Source organism: Gymnogyps californianus, chromosome 11, assembly GCF_018139145.2.
Source record: "Gymnogyps californianus isolate 813 chromosome 11, ASM1813914v2, whole genome shotgun sequence".
NCBI classification, from domain to species: domain Eukaryota; kingdom Metazoa; phylum Chordata; class Aves; order Accipitriformes; family Cathartidae; genus Gymnogyps; species Gymnogyps californianus.
The window spans coordinates 4,324,243-4,346,010 of NC_059481.1; the positions used below are offsets into that span (position 1 = coordinate 4,324,243).

At 38.3% G+C, this 21,768-nt stretch overlaps 2 protein-coding genes across 6 annotated transcripts in view; one reads left to right on the forward strand and one right to left on the reverse strand.

The window, feature by feature from the left end:
- ACSBG1 (acyl-CoA synthetase bubblegum family member 1) overlaps positions 1–11,146 on the forward strand; it is a 42,634-nt gene extending 31,488 nt beyond the window's left edge. For 3 of the 5 annotated variants that reach the window (XM_050902975.1, XM_050902976.1, XM_050902978.1), the window contains exons 10-12: positions 2,211–2,350; positions 3,390–3,636; positions 4,220–4,408. In XM_050902975.1, the coding sequence (XP_050758932.1) occupies positions 2,211–2,350; positions 3,390–3,636; positions 4,220–4,341 (509 nt within the window). In that variant the 3' untranslated portion in view covers positions 4,342–4,408. Of the gene's footprint in view, positions 1–2,210; positions 2,351–3,389; positions 3,637–4,219; positions 5,625–8,206; positions 8,286–11,116 lie in introns of those variants that run through there. The other 2 variants (XM_050902977.1, XM_050902974.1) reach the window with 2 other exon arrangements.
- Positions 5,618–20,058, reverse strand: IDH3A (isocitrate dehydrogenase (NAD(+)) 3 catalytic subunit alpha). Its single transcript, XM_050902979.1, has 11 exons — positions 20,002–20,058; positions 17,562–17,624; positions 15,667–15,750; positions 14,181–14,295; positions 13,417–13,604; positions 13,027–13,160; positions 12,248–12,350; positions 12,105–12,169; positions 9,870–9,954; positions 9,227–9,379; positions 5,618–7,266 (listed from the first exon to the last, which is right to left on the reverse strand). Exons 1-11 carry the CDS (start codon positions 20,026–20,028, stop codon positions 7,183–7,185), a joined length of 1,101 nt encoding a protein of 366 aa, XP_050758936.1. The 5' UTR covers positions 20,029–20,058; the 3' UTR covers positions 5,618–7,182.
- Between the last annotated feature and the right edge of the window lie 1,710 nt (positions 20,059–21,768).

The following is a 21,768-nucleotide window of genomic DNA, read 5'->3' on the forward strand; positions in this document are numbered from 1 at the left end:
TTGCTAAATTGTCTTAATTGCACATTAAAATGTTTAGTCAGTAATGAGAGACAGCCCTCTTATACAGAAGTTGTTGCTGTAGGTCAGAGCTAGGTTCCTCTGATACCTTAGGTGATGTATTTGCAGAGACTAGTATTGAAGCTTGAGAGCAGAAGGGAAAGGTAAAGCTAAAGCAATAAACCTAGGTATTATTACAGTACGTAGCTTGAAGTCTTCTGAGAATAAGACTGGTCACTTGTTTACTTGGAAGCTTTTTTTCATGATATGTATTCAGAGAGTAGGATTGGTCACAGTCAAGATGTAACTGAAGAAGATTTAAAAATTGAGTAACTATCATCTTAGAATATATGATGAATCACTAGGGAGATAACACGGATGAGTGAATTTGTCGTAGGATGACATAGTGTCCTGTTAGGAATCAGGACTTAAGTAGGTACTATTAGTAGCCTGCACCAAATGCAGCTATCTTGATTTTAACTTGCTTTCTTGTCTGATTCATTTTCCTTTAGCATAGCAGTTAGCAACTCCTAGTCTCATTCCATCATAACATTGGTGTTTCACTTATGTCTTCCTTGATTGCTGAACTAATAACAATTACTCTAAATTACAGGGTAGGTAGACCATCTGGGATTAATGAAACTGCACAGACAGTTATTTTAAGTTTTAAATCCAAGTCCAAATAAGGTAAAACCTAATAGAAGGTAGTAAAGAAGCTTTTCTTCTAGTGACTGAAACAGGACTTCTTCCTTTGGTTCTGTGGGTCTTAAGAGTTTTAGGACTCATGAGCTGCAAAGCATAAAGATGTAGCTAGAGAAGTCCATACAGGGGGAGTATTTGTAGAGGTGTGGAAAAAGTTGTTACAATTATTACAGTTGTCTGGATCAGCGGGGAAAAAGCTGACATCTCAGACGATGAAAAACTAAGTGCCAGGGAGCTTGGTAGAGCATCTAAGACAAAGACAAAAGGAGGGTGGAATGAAAGGAAAAAAATAGACCTGGACAAGTTTGGATACGCAGCTAACTTTGGTATGTATCTGTGGGTTGACAAAAGTCTCTCATTCTATAAACACTACTTGTGCTTCCTTAAGTGTGTGCAGTGTGTTGACTAGGGAGAGAAATAACTTTTATAGTTTTGAGGTCAATGCCTATTCCATACCAGAAGGTTGAGTATAGACTGGAAGTTATTTCCTATCATAGTTCTCATGGAGCAGTAGAGATGGTAGGGCCCAAACCTGTGAATGCTGAAAGGGTGCTGTATTCCCTTGATTGCATGTAAATTCAAGTTTATCGCTGACAGGGAATCAGGTACCAACCCGATCCTTAATACGTACAATCAGCTGCATTATTACACAAAGGACTGGTATACCATTTGTCTGCATTATTTGTTGAAGCATGTTCTGAAATGCTACAAAGACTTATTATTTGAGGACAGTGAGAAGTCACCAGTGTAATGAAAGCAAAGCATTGGACTTTACTTAGATAATACTCAAATTCGTAATAATTCCAATGAATATATGTATTATACTTCAGAACGAATGCATTCAAACGAAAATGCACATTCCTTTATCAGTAGAATAAGGTATCACTACCATTGTTTACAAACCTTAAAAATATTAATATTCCAGTCTGTCATTATATTCCCCTCATGTCAAAAGTAGGGCAGGAATCACTACTTCCACTGCAAACTTCCTCTCTTCTCCCTCACACTCCTCTCTCCCTTCTTTCCAGGTTGCTTTTATGGAGCCTTCCTGTAGTAGTAACTTATTTTTGTCTGACCCCTCTTGGTGGCTTTAAGAATTAGTTTTAATCATGATGTTAACAATGAACCTGCTCTTTGGTGAGATAGCAACAGTTGAATAGAGAGTGAATCCTATGCTAATTTGGAAGAGATGATTGCTCACAGAAAAATTCCAGATTATGCAACAGTGCCTTGAGAATAACTAACCTGTTACTGGATTATGTAAAAATTATCTGGAGCAAATATGTTATATGGAGGGAGAACTGAGAACTTGAGCGCACATTTGAAAAATTTAGCATTTTTATTTTGAAGATAATTAATTAATAGGCTTTGTTTTCTCTTTGAAAACATTATCTTGGAAAAAAATCTCTCTTATTCTTTATGTCAGAATAAGAAAAGTGGGTCGATCCAGACATTAAGCTGATCTTCGGAATTTATTTGAATTCAACTAATAGCCTTTCTTTTTTGCCTAGATTTGATTATTACAGCTGGAGGTGAAAACGTGCCTCCAATTCCAATCGAAGATGCTGTTAAAAAAGAACTCCCAATTATTAGTAATGCTATGGTGATTGGAGATAAAAAGAAGTTTTTGTCAATGTTGCTGACCCTAAAGGTAAATCAGTTTTAGTATTGATTTCAGTGAAATTATACACCTGCACCTAACAAAAGAAGAAGGATTTTGAACTGTTGGTAGAAAGACCCAAAATTAGATAGGAGGACATTAGTGGGACCACTAACTACAGACCAAATCCTGATGGTCTAAACTTCTTATGATTAGATGATCTGCTAAACATCTACATGTTTACTGCTGTTTATCTTATACATATAATAAGACCTAATTTTTTATTTAAATGCAAATCTTTAATTAAGAAATGTTGAAAGAGTGAGAAGTCTCTGTAACGGAGCACAATAATAGCTTTTATTCTTACAGACGAGCAAAGCCAACAAACGTTTGTTACGGGCAAAACCAGTTTCTAACAGAAACTTTCCAACAGAAACAGACTTTCCAACAGAAACATTTCTCTACGATTTGTTCTTTTCATATAACACAAGAAGAATGACTGTAGAACAAAATAATTAATAGCTTTGCTGTGGTGTACGCTTCAATTGAGAAATCACTTTTTTCTAAAACATTTGCACTTTATGTTCTGTGTACATACATAGTGAACAACCCTTTAGTTTTTCTCAAGTTGTTTACTTCTGCAACTGATATTCCCTATCTACAGATACAATAGAAATACTAATTTAAGACGTCTAACTTCAAAAAATGCTTCTGTCTCAAGGTGTTTACGTCACACCACAGTAATTCAGTTTAATGATGAGCTAAATGTTCCCCTCTAACAATGGAGTAATTTGAAAAATACGGTAGAAATTCAAGGTCTATAGATGGACTTTATTGCCTAATTCATTGGCACGTTTTAAGTCTGTTCATGTCATCTGCATATAAGCCAAAAATACTTGCATTTGGTCACCAAGTGGAAATAAAAGCACTGTCATCTGTAGGTGTTTCTGCTTTTTAAGGCTTACAGAATGCTTGGGTGTTGATGCTGAGCTTCCTCGATTCTTACTAGCCAGGGAGGACCTGATCAGAGAAACATTTTAATGCCTTGTAAGAGCGAGCATTTGATGATTCACTTCATTTGATATTTTAGAGTGTGCTGGACCCAGATACGTCTGATCCCACTGACATTCTCACTGAGCAAGCTAGAGACTTCTGCCAGAAGACTGGTAGTAAAGCCACTAAAGTATCAGAGATTGTAGCTACAAGAGACAAGGCCATCTACCAGGCCATTCAGGAGGGAATCAACAAAGTCAATGTGAACGCTACTAATAGGGTTCACTGTATTCAAAAATGGATAGTCCTGCCAAGAGATTTTTCCATTTCTGGCGGAGAACTAGGTAAGATATACTGATTTATATTGAGGTATACACACAGTAAAGAGGCTGCTGATCTAAGAGTATTCAAATACAGTTTTGTATGCCAAATGCTGGTTACAGCCACTAGAGGGAAAGGAAAAAAACAGTTATGCAGTATGTGTTAAAGAATACAAAAATTGGAGTTTTTGCTGTGTACATATGTATCAATCTGTACTCATTTACAAGTACAACTCTGTAGTTAAATTTCAGATTGCTTTGGGCAATTAAACAATGAATTCTGGTTAATTCCTTGTGCATTACAGTATTAATAACTTCCAGTAATAATACTGAAAATGTCTTGTGTTTAAAAAAAAAAAAAAAAAAAAAAAAAAAAAAAAGACCAGCAAGACAGTGAAAGCCTGACAGCAGAGCCCCAAGCACATTACCAGGCTCTTTGAATAAACTGAGAATTGCTTAAAAGCTTTCAAAAACATCATCCTTTTAATTATTTTTTATGAAAAAAGTAGTAGTAATCAGTCATCACCCTCTTATCTGCAGCTCCCTTTGAAGTCCTCATGCTTATGTGGAGGCAACCTTACGTACCACGCTTGCTTCTCACTTTTAGCAGGTATCTACACTTACAGAGTGGGAGATGTTCTTCCGAACAGGCTCTTCAATAGAAAATCTCAGGAACCAAAGCTCAAACTGAGTAGGAATTTTTGTTCCTATTTCTGCTATTGTGACTAACTCCCTCTTTTAAGGTCCGACAATGAAGTTAAAACGGCTCACCGTGCTTGAGAAATACAGAAATGAAATAGACTCCTTCTATGAAGAATAAATAAGAAGTCTTTCATCCAAGCATTAAGAAAGATCTGTGAGCTAAAGAAAGTATTTCCTAATCAAAAGCATTAACGAAGATTTATGCTTGTTTTGGTTTTGTAGTCTATTGAACTGAACCACTAGAAAATTGCTGTGTCAATTTAGTTGTTCCTGATACTCACCTGATCATTTGTCCTCTTTTTACAGAAGCATCTATACAGTGTGTCTATTTTCTAATACTGTTTTTACTTTATGACCTAAATGATTAAGATCAAAAACATCCTCTTGTGTTGTATAAAGCGGTATAACTAATTAATTCCTCTAGACTGAAACACAAGTTTTTTACACAATGATTTTTTTGTTGTTGTTGTTCGACAGGATGTTGCCTGTAGCTCATGATGTATTTTGGTAGATCAGTAGTTAGCAGTACTGCTTAGTGAAACTGTTATACTCCTCCAGTGATAAAGATAATTATTTAACACACACAAAAAAAAATCAAAAGGGCTGGTTTTGTCCCTCACAGAGAAGAGTTTCTTTTTGTTCACTAACAACACATTTCAGAACCTAAAGACACTCCTTTTCCATTTTTACAGTGGCTAGAATTCAGACTTTCGTGAAAACAGCAGCTCATCATTTCTTAAATCCACGTTGAAATAAGCATTACAATTTCTCCTAAAAACAAATAATCAAAAAAGTTGGGGGAATAGCTCCCTAAGACTGAAAGACAAAGTAGCAAATATAGGAGCTCTCACATTAAAGTCCTATTTAGAACAGAAACTTCTTTAAAATTGTTTACAGCACTTTTTTTTAAGCAAAAGAGTTTAGAAGCAATGTTTGTCATTGTGTATATGCATGTTTCAATATTCACATTGTACTAATTTTGACAAATGTGAGCTGCATTTCTTCCTCCATATATATAAAAAATAAGTCCTATTATGTGAAGGACATAACTTTCTGTCAAGTGTCTAAAGGCTTTGCTGTTACTAAGTGATCTTTGGCAGAGTTACAATAGCTAGCACAAGCAGGCAGGCTACAGCCACTGTTCTTGGTCAAAAAAATCATGCAGAATAGGATATTCTTTCCATGAAAATTCCATTACCAGTCTTACACATCTTATAGACTTAAGATTTGTTGCAAGTACCAATAATCAGCTAAACACATAAGACACGATAGCAGCCTAGGGTTATAAAAACAAAACAAGCAATAGGACTTTGAAAAGTTTATTTTTCCCCATTTTGTGCGCAATGGTAATTCAGAAGTTCTTTAACAATATTAATCTAAAGGAAACAAGGAAGCAGCAGCTTATAAAACACAGAAAGAAATGTTGCCCTATTCACCAAAAGCAGAGTGCATGAGGAATAAAGTTCATGTTGTTAGACTGTATAAAAAAAAAAAAGCTGGGATGCTTACTTTATAGAGTGACACCGAAAGTTGTTACTCAAAGTTAATTTTACTTCTGAAACAACCAGCGTAAACAGTCTTAATAGAAAGTAACTAAGTGGAGTAATATCTATTAATAGAATTAAGTTTTAAGAAGCCTGGTTCACGAAGTAGGGATAATCCTGTGCTATAGTCACGAGTTTTAAAATACACATTTTCTTGTAGGGTGTACTAATGGAAGCATACCTTAAGACATACAGATCAGAATGACTCTCATGATGATCTGTATGTGATGAAGAAGGGAGGGAAAAGTGTTGCTTTTGCACCCATTAAGCTTAGTAAGCAGGGAAAAAATAGTCTCAGATCCCCTTGAATAGGGATGAAATGTATTTCTGGAACATAGGCACCAGAGCCAAACCTTCGATCTGTCTTAATCCATTTAGGACTAGTCCCTTACATTCAGAGTTTCTAGAATAAAATTACTAGTCAATACAGTAAGACACACTGAACAGACGATCCATAAAAGTACAACACAAAAAGCATTCTAGCAGAAGTCATGAAATATTTCGTATAAAATTGCAAAGTTAATACTTTCCCCTCACAATGTATGGCAGAAGTAATTTTGTATAATTTACTCTCATTAGAACTCTGTTGTAAAGTGTGTTTCAGAGAGGAAAACTTACAAGTATTATTTTGGTATATAGATTTGAAAAATAATTTTACTTCAACATTAATTCTCACCCCTTGCTGGTTAATGGTTGTGGGCTTTTTTAAAATACACAAATAGATTCAATCTCTAAAATGTTGTATTTCTTTATTCATGCCCTTGGACGGCAAGGCTATATTTCATGCATCACCAGAGTATCTGAAGTGGTTTTTTCATTGCTTTTAACATGAAATTGCTATTTTATTTTATACCCGTTTCTGTTTATGAAGGTCATCTTGTGCTATTGTTAGGCTGAAAACCTATCTTTTAAATTTCAGTAAGATCAATAAAGTAGGTTTTAACCATTAAGGTGCTTTTACATTTCACTAATTCTGTTACTGGTTTATTTGCATAATTTTTCATTGTGGAAAGTAAAAACCTCTAGTTGAAATGCAAAATGGTAGACAGTTACAGTGGCAATAAAAGAATTCACTTACATAAAAAAGTTCACCAGATAGATAGAAAAAAATAAATAAGACAAAGCACTTAGAAAAGTCCACTGAAAGCAGGCACAAGCATCATTTGTAGCCATTTGGACTAAATTTATTAATGGAGAGGCCCTAACTAAAAAGTTTGCTCTCTTAAGAGACAAGCAAACTATATGCATGTGGATATCAGGTTACATATAATGTACTCTGTGTGATGTGTCCTTTCGGAGTTATTACAAGTAGTATGAGAAAAGTTTAGTCTGTGTCCCGTACTCTGCGGCAGATCTCCTCTGTAAATTCCGAACACTTGGCGCTACCTCCCAAGTCTTTTGTCAAGACCTGAAAGAAAGAAAAAATAATATTACTGAAATGTTTTATGGGGCTAGTCTTGTCTCTGAAGTTCTATATGTTCTTCTTATATGTTATATATATACACATACATACACACACTAAATAGGAGTGAGAAGGAATACATCAAGTTTGAGTTTTTCCGCATCCCATATAGCCTTCAGCAATAATGACTATGCAGACTGAAGCAAGTAGACAAAGCCTGAGTATGAACATCAAGTGTTATGTTATCAGATTTCAACATGATTTTATCTTAACTACAGGAAGAAAATGTGTTTGGCCAAAGCTCTCTGAAGTCCCTTGGCCACATAATAGTGTAATTAATTGTTGAGTATTTAAGTTTTCAATAAGAAGTTTGTCCTTTGGAAGTAAAATTCACAGATGAAGGCTCAGCGCAAAGGCAACTAATTGAGAGTAATTCAGTAAGGTTTGGGGGTTTGTTTTGTTTAAAGGAAATCCACACAGAAGAAGCACACATAGCTCTTAATGCTGCATGTTAACAGTTCTTTAAGTTTGCTTAGTTTAGTTAAGAGATAGAAAAACGCAGAGTTAAAAGAAACTTTTTCATCAAGTACAACTCCTGTCTTAGCAGCATAAAGATAGTAAAATAAAAAAAAAGTGGGTAACAATCCTTGTCCAGCCTAGCTAGTTTAAAGCAGTCTAGGAGATAATTTTAAAATCATTAGTTTTCCCCTTACATGACATATACACAGATCTTAATTAAATGGCTGGGGGGAAGGGAGGAAAGGGAGAAATAGCAAGCATGAGAGACAATCAAGGTTACTGTTTTAGGATCTTGTCATTTTAACTGCATTATGCTTTTTTCAATTTAAAAAGATTCTCTCCACTGTGAGCATATAATCATAAGATTGTAAGTAACTAGTAAACAAGTAGCCATGTCACAAAACTTGCACTATGTTATCTTCCGTAGAATTACTGACCTGCAGATGGAGGATTTCATTTCCAGAGCAGTAAATGGGAACTTTACAGGAGCACCTCTTTATTCACTTGTAAGTTTAGATTTATTTTTTTTTAACTGGCTCCTACACACAGTAAGATAGCTGCAAACAGACCACTTAAGAAATGATGACAGCTTTTTGTTTAAGCATGCTTGTTACTTTTTAATCACAAAGCAGCTTCTCATGCTCCTACGCAAGATAATTGAACCAGCATGGCTAACTGCTAATCCTCTTTAACTGCAATCTTGAGGATCTTTCCAGCTATGTTTTGAAAAGGTGGACATCAAGGTAGATGAGTGAATCAGTAATGTTCAGAGCACAAATTCAAATCAGGTTTCAGAGCATAAGCCCCCCCAGAATATCCCATTTGAGTCTCGAATATGGAGACACTTACTGCCCCAGGGAAGTCACATACAATCTTAAGGGAAAAAGTAAATACTGGATAAAAACTGTTCTTTTGTAGTCCAAAAAGGAGTGAAAGCAGTTAGGAGGAAAAAAGAAAATAATTGACCTGAAAAAACAGGAGCAGAAGTATTACAGTCAGGACTGAAATGCTGTCTACGAAGTGGATGATTAAGCCTGTGAAAGGCAAATGAGTGTCCTTCACTTCTGGATCCAGATTTAAATATATATGCTTTGTATGCATGATAAATGTCACAAGTGAAATACCACTAGTTACTTAAACCTCTAATCCCCTTTATGAAAAACAAACATCCAGTTCTAGCTTTTAGAGTTAACAGAGCTGTGGAAATGTAAGATGAGCATTACTGAGACACAAGGAATGCTATTGTCTGTCCTTATTACTAAGCTGGGCAGATTTAATACCACCAAAGATAATATAATTACTATCACAGAAGGATAGCGGCGCTGCTTATGTGTCAGGCCAGCACAGCAGGTCATCCACTGTTTTGGTGTTAATGTTCTAAGTTAATTTTGGCTGTGATAGAATATGATTTTAATTCACTGCATTTATTTGCATGCCCTCATATTACCTTTCCATCTTTAATTGTATCAAAGCAAGCTGTCTCAATTTTTGTGGCATGTTTGTGTAGTCCCATGTGACGCAACATCATTACAGCACTCAGAAGAAGGGCAGTTGGATTTGCCAAGTCTTTTCCTGCAATGTCTGGTGCCGTTCCATGAACCTAGAAATAAAAGTGAACCTATCTGTTACGATGTCAATATGCTGGTTAAAATGTCCTAGGCAATTCAAGTGTACGCAAGCAACCTGAAACATAGTCCTCATGCACAAGCATGTTAACATAGGACTTACTTCACTGTGATACAGTTAGTGGAAAGGAGAGAGGAAAGACCAGAACAATTCAGTTCGAAGGCATCAGAAAGGGGGAACTAGGTCACCTAGTATCTCCCAACTGTGCCCCTCAAGTTCTAGTTCGCAGAGGGTATTTATCTTATGAAGAAGAGGGAAAACAAAGCATCAGTAAAAGGATATGCAAAAAACTGTGTAATACATACTTTACTCTCTGGGTAAAGCTTCAGCGTCTTCGCAGTAAAAAATAGTTTTATGGAGAACTTAGTTAAATGACAGCCACATGGTATGTCATGGAAGAGTTTTAGATTCTCAAGTTGAGACAAAGTAGTTATTACTACTATACCTTGGATAAGAAGACTTACTGATTCAAAAATCGCAACTCCATTAGCACCAATATTTCCACTTGGTGTTACTCCAAGACCCCCAATCAGTCCTGCACACAAGTCACTGGAAAAAAAACCAAACAGAAAAACCCGTAAGTTTTTCTGTATACAGTTGCCTCTCTTCAAGGTATTAAAATATTTTTGTTTCTCATTTTATTGCAACAATAACTTATATACCCACACAGTCTGAGAATAATATTGGGAAAGAATAGATGCTGTTAGCCACTTGTACTCCATTGGAACATTTGAAAATTTGTAGAACTACTAGCAGGAGACAATTTAATAAACGAAAATTAAAAGGAAATTCCAAATACTAGAATAAAGCTGATTAAGACACAGGCACAACAAAAGGTACTCAAAGAACAGAATACGTGTAGAAGTCTCAAAAACTAGCAAAAATTGTAATGGACAGTTCCCTGTAACTATCCAGAAGTCTTGTTTCCTCTGAAGAGGCCACAGAACTACTTTTCATATGTAAAGTCCTTCTGAAAAATGTAGAAGAATTTTGCTGGAGTAGATGAATTACTAGTAGTTTAAAGTTTATTGCATGTAGCTTAAGGAACGTGTTCCAAGTGACACCAGACTAGCTTCCCCCTCTCTTTACTGAATAGCCCATAAGTTACAAGTCTGACATTAGCAGATCATGAGACATAAGCAATTTGCATTTGGTTTCCTCCAAAATTAACATGGGGAATGACAAACCAACTCTGCCTATAGTCACCATACTGTACCCTCAAAGCTGAACGTACTGATAAACAAGGCACTTAAAACTCTGGTATTTTAGCATACTGTTTTATTGCCTACAACTTAGCTAATCAAGGACTAACAAGCAGAAAAGTTTGGATGACCTTGCAGAACAATATTTTAAGTTTAAGCTAAAATAAACCAATTAGCTTTAGTTGTATAGAGTCTGGGGAAAAAAATGGATACAGTCTACATTTGTCACTGTAGATATTTAATGCTTCAAGATTTCCTTCTGTACCTATTCAGTCCAAGAAACCTGTTTGGCATTACGTTCATGCTTTAAAAAAGCACTGCAGGTGAGACATCCCCCAGTGACAAAAGCACCCTTCTTCAAGAACAGATTCAAATTTATTGACAATTTTTAGGACTATGAAATTCTTTACGGAATTTCTATGAGAACTTTAAAGTTGGTGATACTGAACTAGGTAAAGTGAGTTGAAATGGTACTGATGATGGGACTCATCTGATTTGATCTCTTTTAGTTAACAGCATAACAGCTGCTGTGAGGGCCCTATGGACTCCTCTACCAATTCTTAAAGCAAGAAGCATTAGCTGGAGTCTGATTTTTCTTAGAGATGACAGACAGCCTTATCATAGAGAGAGTGCAATTTTAAGAGAAGTTCAACAAGCATTTCTTCTTATACGTAAGTTACCTTTACATTTATTATCTGTACAAAAACAGGAGATGGATTCTAAGAGGTAAATCGTCATTGAGCTTTTAAACAAATTCTGATTCAGGCTATTTTCTAAATCTCTTCTTAGAGGTGCAAGAATAAGCAATGTTATGTTATACACTTAAAAGTTCAGATTAAGATCTTAATTTTACACATAGTATTTAATTGAGTTTACACTCTACCTAAATGTTTTACAGAATGGAAAATGTGTGCTGATGGATTTTGCCTTCAAGACATCAAGTACCTATAGTATTAATGTTATTCAAATATGAAATTTAACTTGAAGATAAGGAAAAAATAAAATACATAAAACAAGAGCTGGCAGGACATTAAGAGGCCACACATTTCATTCTTCAGTGACTATGCAGATATAGCTAGCTTGCTGTAAACATCATGATCCCACAGTCATCTTACACTATTTTAGTGCTTAAGATTAGAAAGTTCTTCCCCAATATCTAACTAAGTGTTCTTTATTACAATTTAAGCCATTAAATTCTTCACACATTTGGAGAAATTTCTCTTCTGCCCCATCTGAACAATATTCATAGCCTCCATAAGCAGAAACTTTTTTTTTAAATAAGCAGCACATTCTCATCATATAGCCCCTCCCAACAATATATTAATAATTGAAGTGTAATAATACCATCCTTTCTTCCCATTTAAAGTCTGTTTTGTAAAGTTTTAAACTCTGGATGCATAAAATCATCACCCATCTGGCTAGCATATAACCTAAATAACTGTCTCAAAAGCAACAGTCTTTTATATGTTGGGTTAGTTTAAATTAAAATCTCCATACCTGAGGATGTCACCGTACAAGTTGGGCATAACAAGCACATCAAATTGTGAAGGATCTTGAACCATCTAGAAAGAAGTATATTTTCGTTAAGGTTAAGAATTTAAACTAAAAAATAACCACAATTAAAATATGTAAGTACTCACATTCAGACACACAGTATCCAAATACATTTCATTAAATTTAATATCTTTACAGTTTTCTGCTGCCTCCCTGCATTTTCTCAAGAAAAGCCCATCGGACATTCTCCTGCAATTAAATAAGCAAGAGAATATTGCAGTTATTGTAAGTAAGCAATACTGAAGATAAAGAAAACTGCATGCAACAGAGGATTAAATAAAAATATTAGAGTGCAGAAACTTAATTTGTGACTCTATCCTTTATGTTAAATATAAATAATATTTTAAATATATTACAGTCAGAGAAGTTATGCCTTTTAAATTTCCTCCTAAAATATTTTTGTACCAGTAGTTTAACAGGCATACATTAATTCTCAGAATGACTCATATTCATTTACTAAAGGCTTACTGAGTTTGTAAAGGTGGTGTCATAATATCATACGTGTTATGACTCAGTTCAGTACAAAGTGGCTTGGAAACTGTAAAAGACACTAGCCATTTTCATCCTTAGTTTTTAAATTCATTTTCCTAGTTTAAGACTATTTTTAAAATAAGAACTTTGCAAGGAAAGTCACAGGATTACTACAAACTTACTAATAAAAACATTAGTACGTAATTATTACAGCCCTATCAATACTGGGTCAGTATTGCCCATTTTACTTAGGAGGCATTTACTTTACTTATTTCCCATTTTACTTCTAGTAGCATCAACAGAAGTCACACATTTGAGGAAGATTTAAAAAGTTATTTATAATTAAATGCACATTACTATTTGTTGTTCTTCTCAAAAAGAAGTGTCAACATACATAATATTTGCCTTATGCACAGCAGTAACATGGCTTCTCTGATTATTTCTGGCATACTCAAAAGCAAATTCTGCAATACGCTTGCTAGCTTCTTCTGTGATCAGCTTGATACTTTGCACAACACCATCAACAATCTGAAAGACAGTAGTTGCATTGATAGTGAAAATGTAAGCTCATTTTTCAAGTCACTAGTATGAGTGTTTGGAACAAAGTAGTAGAATTCTGAGTGAGGCAGTCTCAACACTGCATTTCACAATAAAATAACTTTTTTATGGGTAGCAAACTTAAAAAACACCACCCAACCTCTTAGTACTAGGCCACTGAGATGGGCAAAGTTATCATGCATAAAACACAGAAAACCTGCCAGAAACAACACTTCCAGCAACATACCACATGCTCGATTCCACTGTATTCGCCTTCTGTGTTCTCTCGAATTGTGACAATGTTCACATCTGTATATGGGGTTTTGTACCCTTCAATTGAGACACAGGGACGTACATTTGCATAAAGGTCAAAGGTTTTACGCAGAAGCAGATTCATTGATGGGTGCCCTGCAGCAATTGGGGTCTTTAAAGGCCCTGAAGAAAAAAAAAAAAAGAGGAAAAAAATACAAGAATGAGTGAGAAGATACACCCCTCCATGAATTTTAGAGTTGAAAGTCTAGGTAAAGTGGTACTCTTACAGAGGATCTCTGAATTCCTATTTAACCCTTATGCTGAAATACCACAGGAATTCTCTGTGCTCTCGAGTACGACACAGTGATATTAATCAGCTGTTTAAAGGCCAAATTGCGACCCTTACATAGAATAGGAGTTTTTACAAAAGGTTTTCACTGAGAACAACATAACAAGATACTATTCATTAGGAATATAGTTATCGCATACTATTGTGTATCAACTGCATTAGAAATGCATTCTGCATAGAGTCCAAAGGTTGGTATGTAGTAATACCTGCCTTTAACATATTTCCTAGAAGATCTACGAAAGTTATGGCTTTGAAATGAAGGACGGTTTTAAGATTACAGAATACTACCTGACAGGCTGTCCCCTATAATTAGCCATTTTATTGTGCTACAGATGAAGGACTTCGGCTTTAAATCAGACTCACGATAAAACCAACAGTATTTAATATGTTTGTATTAACCCCTAAAGTACCTTTTAATCCCATTTTGTTTTTATCCATGGATTCTTTGGCATCTGGAGGTATCATCCACTTCCCTCCTGGTCCTTGGATAGCTGTAACATTCCTCTCTTCCCACTGAATAGGAGCCTAAACACATTTACTCTATGTTAACTTAAGTATCATGACTTTTGCTTCAAGTTTTAACTTCCCTTTCACAAAAAGGTGCGTAAGGAATTTTGTCCAGGGCTTCCTAAACAGTTTCTCTCTGGTGAGCGAAAGCAACCATGAGATGTTTGAACTCAAAAATAAACAATTTTTAAAAAATGTAATTAAGTGAAAATGAAATAGTATGAGCAACGTATTATCATAAACTTGAATACCACGATGCCTCCCTAGGTGTCATATACACAGAAATCATTAGAATTGCAATATACATGCTATTTCTTTCAAGCTCTTAGAGCTGTTGAGTTCCATGTATACAAGAGAAGACATCTGAAAACTGAATTCATTGAGAACTCATCATCCATGCTGCCTGGAAGACAGTACATAACATAGATATCTATCTGTTATCTAACTGAAAATCTGCAAATGTTCCACAATGCTTTCTGAATTTGCATTCACCACGGGAATCTTCTAAGTGGAGACAGGCTGCCACCCATTCATTTCATCAGGAAGGACCATAAAGGAAAAGATACAAGGGCTTTCATAAGCAAACAGCACCAATCTAAGCATAACATACTAGAGAATCCCCTTTAAAACAAACAAATCTGATTAAGTATTGCAAACATGCACTCACACACAAACTTGGGTTTTATTCCTCCACACCTCCTGCTTGACTCCCCAGAAACAACCAAAACTATTATAAGGTTTTCATACATAATTAAAGAGAAATTCACTTTTTCCAAATCTAAGTCGGATAGTTGTAATAGAAAGGGAATATGCCTTGGTGCTGTTACTAATGTGGAACAATTTAACAGGCATCTTTCCTGAAGAGCTGTATTTCCTTTCAAGGAAACTCGACAAATTCTGGTGAAGTTCCTCAGATAGGTAGTAAAACAGTTCTTGGATATACTTAGTTTTCATATCACTTCAGTGAATGCGTTTGGCAGTGTAGCAGTTTGATTTCTAAAAATAAGCCAGTCCTTTCACACACACTTTCATCTGCACTGGAAGTCACAATGAATGAAAGAACATCCTCTACCAGTTGCTCAGGACTGCTACATCAACAAGATGATTTCACATGATATATTAAGTTCATATTTTCAAAAATTAAACACAGCATTTGCTCTCAACTCTCTACTCCTCTGCCAGCTAACAGTTTCAAGCGTTGCCTTGATATCACAATCCTATCTTTCATTAGCTGAAGCTTCAGACTCTTTCTGTTGTCAAGAAGTTTTAATAACTTAAACGTGACTTGATCTTTTGGAAGTTAAAGAGAAAACGTTTTTAATACACCTAGTTAATACTTGTTGTTGTAGTTAAACTTAAAACACTTACAGCAAGACAAATATGACTTACTTTGGCAGCATCAAAGATCTTCATGACAGCAGCAGAAATCTCCGGTCCTATGCCATCTCCTGGGATTAAAGTTACTGTTTGTACCTAGGTAAAGAAGTATCAGTAGTACAACAGATGAATGCTTGTTTTCTATGTAGAAAACATTTTCATGTGTTGTAGGAACCAAGTAACTACTAGAAAAGAAAGTTTCAGCTACCAGATATTCACTATGAAGAATAGCAGTACTGGACAGAAGCAAGAATGACTAGCTTGCTTTCAAAGGGAAAGTGCAAACGTTTTGAGACAATTGTTTAAAAATCTGCCTACTATCTGTTCCTATTTCAAAACACAGAGGTTTAACCTGAAAGGCAGGTTCCTGCTCAGTGTTCCTTGAAATGAATGATCTCAGCATGCTTTCTTCTTGAAATTTGGAGAGGAGAAAATATTACCTAGTTATGACTCTGTTTCCCATATGTCTCCAATATTATCAACATGCTGCATAATACTGACACATGCTAGAAAAGATTAAATTTATGAAAAGCCACATTCACCTTAAAAAAAAAAAATCTCTTGCCTATCTCAACTTCTCAAGTGACTTCCTAAAAGTCTATTTTTAACAATACCAAGTTATTTTCCTCCCATAATATTCTCAGTCTTGTTTCTTTTATCATCATCAAACAGATGAAATAAATTGCACAGCCCAGGCTCACTGAATAACAGGGGAAGAAAGTACTCTGCTTTGATAAAAAAAAATAAATTATGATCACTCTTCTAATCGTACCTGCCCCAACTCTTTTTGTTTTATTTAAAGATTTCCAACAGTTTTGTAAGGGCTCATTATTACCTACAAAAAAGGCAGCTCAGATACAGCATTATTTGCAAAACTCCAATTAGAATCAACTCACAAGGCATGTTTACATCCTTCTCCACACAAAATATTCAGAATTTCAATATATATTGACTGATTTTTTAACTAATTTGAGCCAAAGAAATCCACTGTGCATAACAAAAGAAGCAGAGCTTCACATAAAAGAACACTGCTGTTGAGCAAGAACGTAACTGATGGGATGCCTCAAGATTAGTTTTGTGCTGTCTTGTGTTGTTGCTTCACAGCACAGCGGGACTCCACCTGAGGCAGAGAATGTTCCATCTGAAACAGTAATGTGGTATAAACAGAACCGGAGGTGGCTCACCTTCTAAATCTTTTTATACTGTATAAGATATGAGTGACCTTTCAGTTTCTTTTCTACCTGTTCTACCTGCTGTTCTACAAAACTTGTAATTAAAAGCCACAGTTCCTCTTTAAAATTAAGTCCTGCTTAAGGGTGCATGTAGTGGTGCTGAGCCGTGCTTCTGCCTGAGCAGTTTTCAAGGCCACCTTCACTGAAAAAAAAGGCCCGTGGGCACTTCAAACACATACACATAAAGAAGATAAAACATCTACCAGGAAATACACAATCAGCGTCTAAAATACTTTCAAGAGGGCCTTGAAAAGGCAGAACTTTAGATGCAAAGTATTCTAAAAGCAGCAAAGTAAATCTAGTGCTTGGAGGAAAGTCTGCAAAACAAAGAAAATGAGAAGCTTCTCAACAATCTTTCTACTTTGCCCAATATTTGCCCATTTCCAGATGAGTTTCAGAAGACTGGCTTATGTCCATATTTTGTGCAAAGTTTTCATGCCACTTCCATTTTTTGCTAGAGCCTTTTGTATTATCACTTCACTTTAATATGCAGTTGCCAAAGAGAGTAATTAACCAATATAAATCCAGCATGGCATTAAGAGCATATATGTTCACTTATTTAGGCCTTATTTTTTAAGAATGTAAAAATAACAACAGCAATCTTCTAAAAGTAAATTTCTGAACCCCTTTCTTGAGAAACTTCTTATATGGAAAAAATGGTACTATTATACTCACAGCACTACCAAAACTTCTGGTCACCTGTTTTTGGTTTTTGAAAGCACCTAGCAATCGAGAAACCTGCAAGAATATAAAACAAAAAGATGCTATTTTACTACACAAATGGGATTTTAAAAGTTAACAATATTGCAGCAAATTGCATTTTAAAATCATATTGCTTTAAATTTCCTATCTCAAACTAGTATAAAAATCCAAATGAAACAAGAGTAACTAATGCTTTGCCATGTTGCGCTCTAACAGTTTGTCACTAACACCTCATCTGGGTATTCTTGGCACAAGGTAAACGCAGGACAGCCCCGCTTTGCAGTGCATCATACTCTCCTATCTTGCCTGGGGGTGAGGGGAAGTTACTGCACAATAACCTGAGTCCTTACATGCTACACATTTGAAATAAGGTTGCAGTAACTAACTAAATAGATGATATGCTAAAGATTAAGATTCATGGAAAGCAAAGTGAAAAATCAAACACTTTCACTAACAGTTGGGTGGACAGTATCTTTACACATTTTAGGTAATGTTTCCAAAACTACTTTGCATTAGTGTCGCTTCTTCCATTCAAACTGTGGTGAATTTTCTTCTTCCACCTTTTACATCTGTAGGTTTTGTACTGTTGCCTTCTGCGTGCCTGACAGTTTTTAAAAAGTGTAATTGAAATGCACATTAAAGACAAAATTCACCATAGCAACGAGTCTACACAGCATAGTCAAAGAACTACACTTTCTAACACCTGAATATTCTGAACTGGTATTAAGCTTCAAAACTGGGATGATTATCTCCGCTTGAGCTCTTGCCTAGCTGAGCACCACGGACAAAATCCCCAATCATATCAGTATCAATACTTAACTGCAGAAAAATCACAGCCTCTCAATCTTACCCCCCTCTCTAGGATTTTTCATGCCTCTGTGACTTAAGAGTCAGCAGACTTCTAAGTGTAAACAGAGTTACGCTACTTCAATTCTACCATACTCACGTATGTAGTCTGTCTGCAGCTTATCAGGCTAGATAGGAATGTATTTGACAATTTGTATTCCTCTCCTGTCCAATTTGTATTCGTTATCTCTTACCTTTACGGACATGTATGCTTAAATGTAGCTGTATGGCAAAAGGGACAAACTAAGTTGGCATTAATAGAAACAACTAGAAACAATACAATTCTCATGTATGTTGTAATGCATGTGGTGGGAGAAGTAACTTAAGCTAGAATTGATTTTTACTTGTAACCCAACAGGAGATGTACAAGGTCATTGCAACAGGCAAGTAATCTTTACCATAGCAAGCCATATATTTGAGGCAGCAGCTGGAGCAATTAAATGAAAACGTGAAGTTGACTACAGAAGTGTAAGTGCCCTCGTGGTACAGTTCCCGCATATAGTCAGGATTCACATTCCAGAGTAGCCCTGGAAAGGGAAGAGTCTGTCTTGCCAGAAATCACGGGCCTGCCACATTACACTTAAGTTCAACACCTGTAACACTAGCAGAGAATCAGGCTAAACAAAATTGATCCGTTCTGACCTTAAAGTCATGAGTCGTGATTAACTCTTGACAGTTCTTCCATACTTTAGCAGATATGTGAAGTGGGGCTTCCTCGATGACTTAGCCTCCAAGAGGCTATTATTTAAAGGCGCAAAAGAAATTCCATTTACTCAAGGCAAATGGCAGCAGTGTCTCCGTGACAGCCCCAGGACTAACGGCTGCGTTTCACAATAGTTCAGAGCCCGTAAATCCCAAAGGACCGGTAGTGGGCCAGAAAGCAATGGGACAAAACCCAGTAACTATTTTTGCCCCAGGAAGACTCCGCAATGACTGGTATCGCAGGCTCTTTTCAGGAAGGACGTTTTTAGCCTGTCCTGTTTGTCAGTAGCACAGGGTTAGTCCCGCACGGCGGGAGCTCCTAGCAGCGCGGAGCTGTAGGCGCACCGCGCTCGCCCGTTACTGCCCGAGGGCTGATCCCCTCCGCGGCCCGACTGCGCCGAGGCGCCCTGCCGATACGGTGACCTCTACGGCGCGACCTCCCCGCCAGGCCGCCGCCGCGGGGCCGCGCCGAGAAGGATGGCGCGGCGCTCCCACCGCCCCGGCCCGGCCCGGCCCGGCCCGGCCCTCCCCGCGGGCAGCAGCGGCCGTTTGAGTAACGGCCCGCCACGGACCCTTCTCGCCGCCGCCGCCGCCCCGGGGGTCCGGCCCGGGGAGAGGAGAAGAGAGCCCGCCGCCGCAGGACTGCCATTCGGCCGCGAGCCCTGCGGCCCTCCGCCCCTCGGGAGCGCTGCCAGGGCCCGGCGACACCGCGACCTTGCGGGCGGGCAGCCCCCCCCGCCGGCGGTACCGCCTCAGGCGCCACCGAGCCGCCGCCGCCACCGCCGCGGCCAAGGTCACACGCGCGCCCCGGGCGGCCACCCGCCCCAAGGCGGCGCGGGGAAGGGGCTTGTCCGCCCTCGCTTACCGTAGGCATCCACGCGGCTGCAGCCATGATGCTCCCAGGCACCGCGGCTCGCTGAGGCCCGAGAACACCCGCACCCGCCTCGAGACCGGAACCGGCGCGCGGAGAGCAGCACGCCCCGCCCCCGCGGCCATAAGGCCCCGCCCTCGGGGAGACTGCGGCAGCGGCGTCGCTGAGGAGGGGCAGAGGCGGCGGTCCTCGTCCCTCGTCCCTCGTCCTCGTCCCTCGTCCCTCAGCTACGGGCGGCAGGGGCGGTCTGAGCCTCCTTCCTCGTCCTGCCCCGGATAGCGGGGATGCCCCCGTCCCTCTACGCCCCGGCCGCGCTGCCTCGGCCCTGTGTGGCGGGAAGCGATCCCCCTCTTCCCCCCGCCCCCGGCGGTCCGCTGAGGGCGGCGCGCTCGCTCCCGCGCCCCGCTGAGGTACCGCGGGGAGCGCCCGGCAGCTGCTTGCCACCGGCCCGGCTAGAGCCCGCCTGGCTGCCCCGGGCGACCCGGCGGAGATGCTGCCGGAGAGCCATCGCTCTTAGCGGTGCGTGAGGTGCTGGGGTGGACTCCGCCCGGTGCCGCGGGAGGACGGAGTCCGGCGGAGAGCCGCAGGGAGCCCCGGGTGTGGTGTCTGAGGAGGTACCGTTATGGCATCTACGTAGCGACAAGTAAAAACAGTTTTCCAAGCAGCCTCCAGTTTTGAAGCATTTGAGACTTTTATAAAATCTCAGCTGCTAGAATTGGGTCGTTTACAGGGAAAAAAAAAAAGTCATTAAAAAAGAAGAGTGTCAGGTATTTGTTGCAGCAGAGAAAAAAACAGGCACTTTGAAGTTTCAAAAACAAAGCTGTTGAAATAGGGGCAGCTTAAAATTTGTATTTGCCTTAATTTTTCAGGTACTTGTCTCATTATTTTTAAAAATGTTGATACGGTGTGTCAGTTCTAGGGGTCCGCTTAGGCTGTGGCTGTGGGAGGCCCCAAGGTGTGGAGTGTCCCTTCCTGAGCAGCATGCAGCAAGGGAGACAACACTGCTTTTACAATGATAAATAAGAATTGAGACAGCTATCTTAAAGTCCCACCTAAAGCAGTTAAGAAATGCTTCTTCTTCTCTATGCTTAAGGGGTGGTAAGGTAGCCTTGGGATGTTTTTGAGAGTAAAGCACCAAGCTAGAACTAAGGCAGTTTGAGCTCAGACATCTGGGAATAACCGCTTCATCTGACTTTTAAAAGATTTTCCTACCTGTGAAATGGTGGTGATACTTCCACCTTTTGTATGATCTGCTTAGACAAACAGTGATGCAGAGGTGCTCTCTTAGGGTATGGTAGGCTCTGCTGTCTGAATAACAGTGTTGCCATTGCTTGCAATTCTGTTCAGTCAATTTATGTCAACTGTTTTGTTGTCAATTCAAACAATTAATTACAGGAATAAATTAGACTCTTAGCTTTCATACAAAATCAAGACTGGTTGCAAAGAGTGATATAAAATATGAGTCTAATATATCCTGAAATTTTAAACTCAAAAGACAATTTAAAAGAAAACCAAAACTACCTTTGGTTTCTTACACTTTGGCAACATAAACATTTGGGTTCTGTCTCAGTATAATTTTGTGCCAGTTTTTGGTGATAGAGTTATCGGATTACTTGCAGCCTTTCCATTTACTTACCTCTGTCCTGTATGTGCTTGAAAACTAAGGACTAAGACTGTGTTCAGTTTGCTCTTGTCTTGAAAGTGTGAGTAGAAATTCTCAGAACTGACATTCAACAATATATAGCATTAGTAGCCTCTATT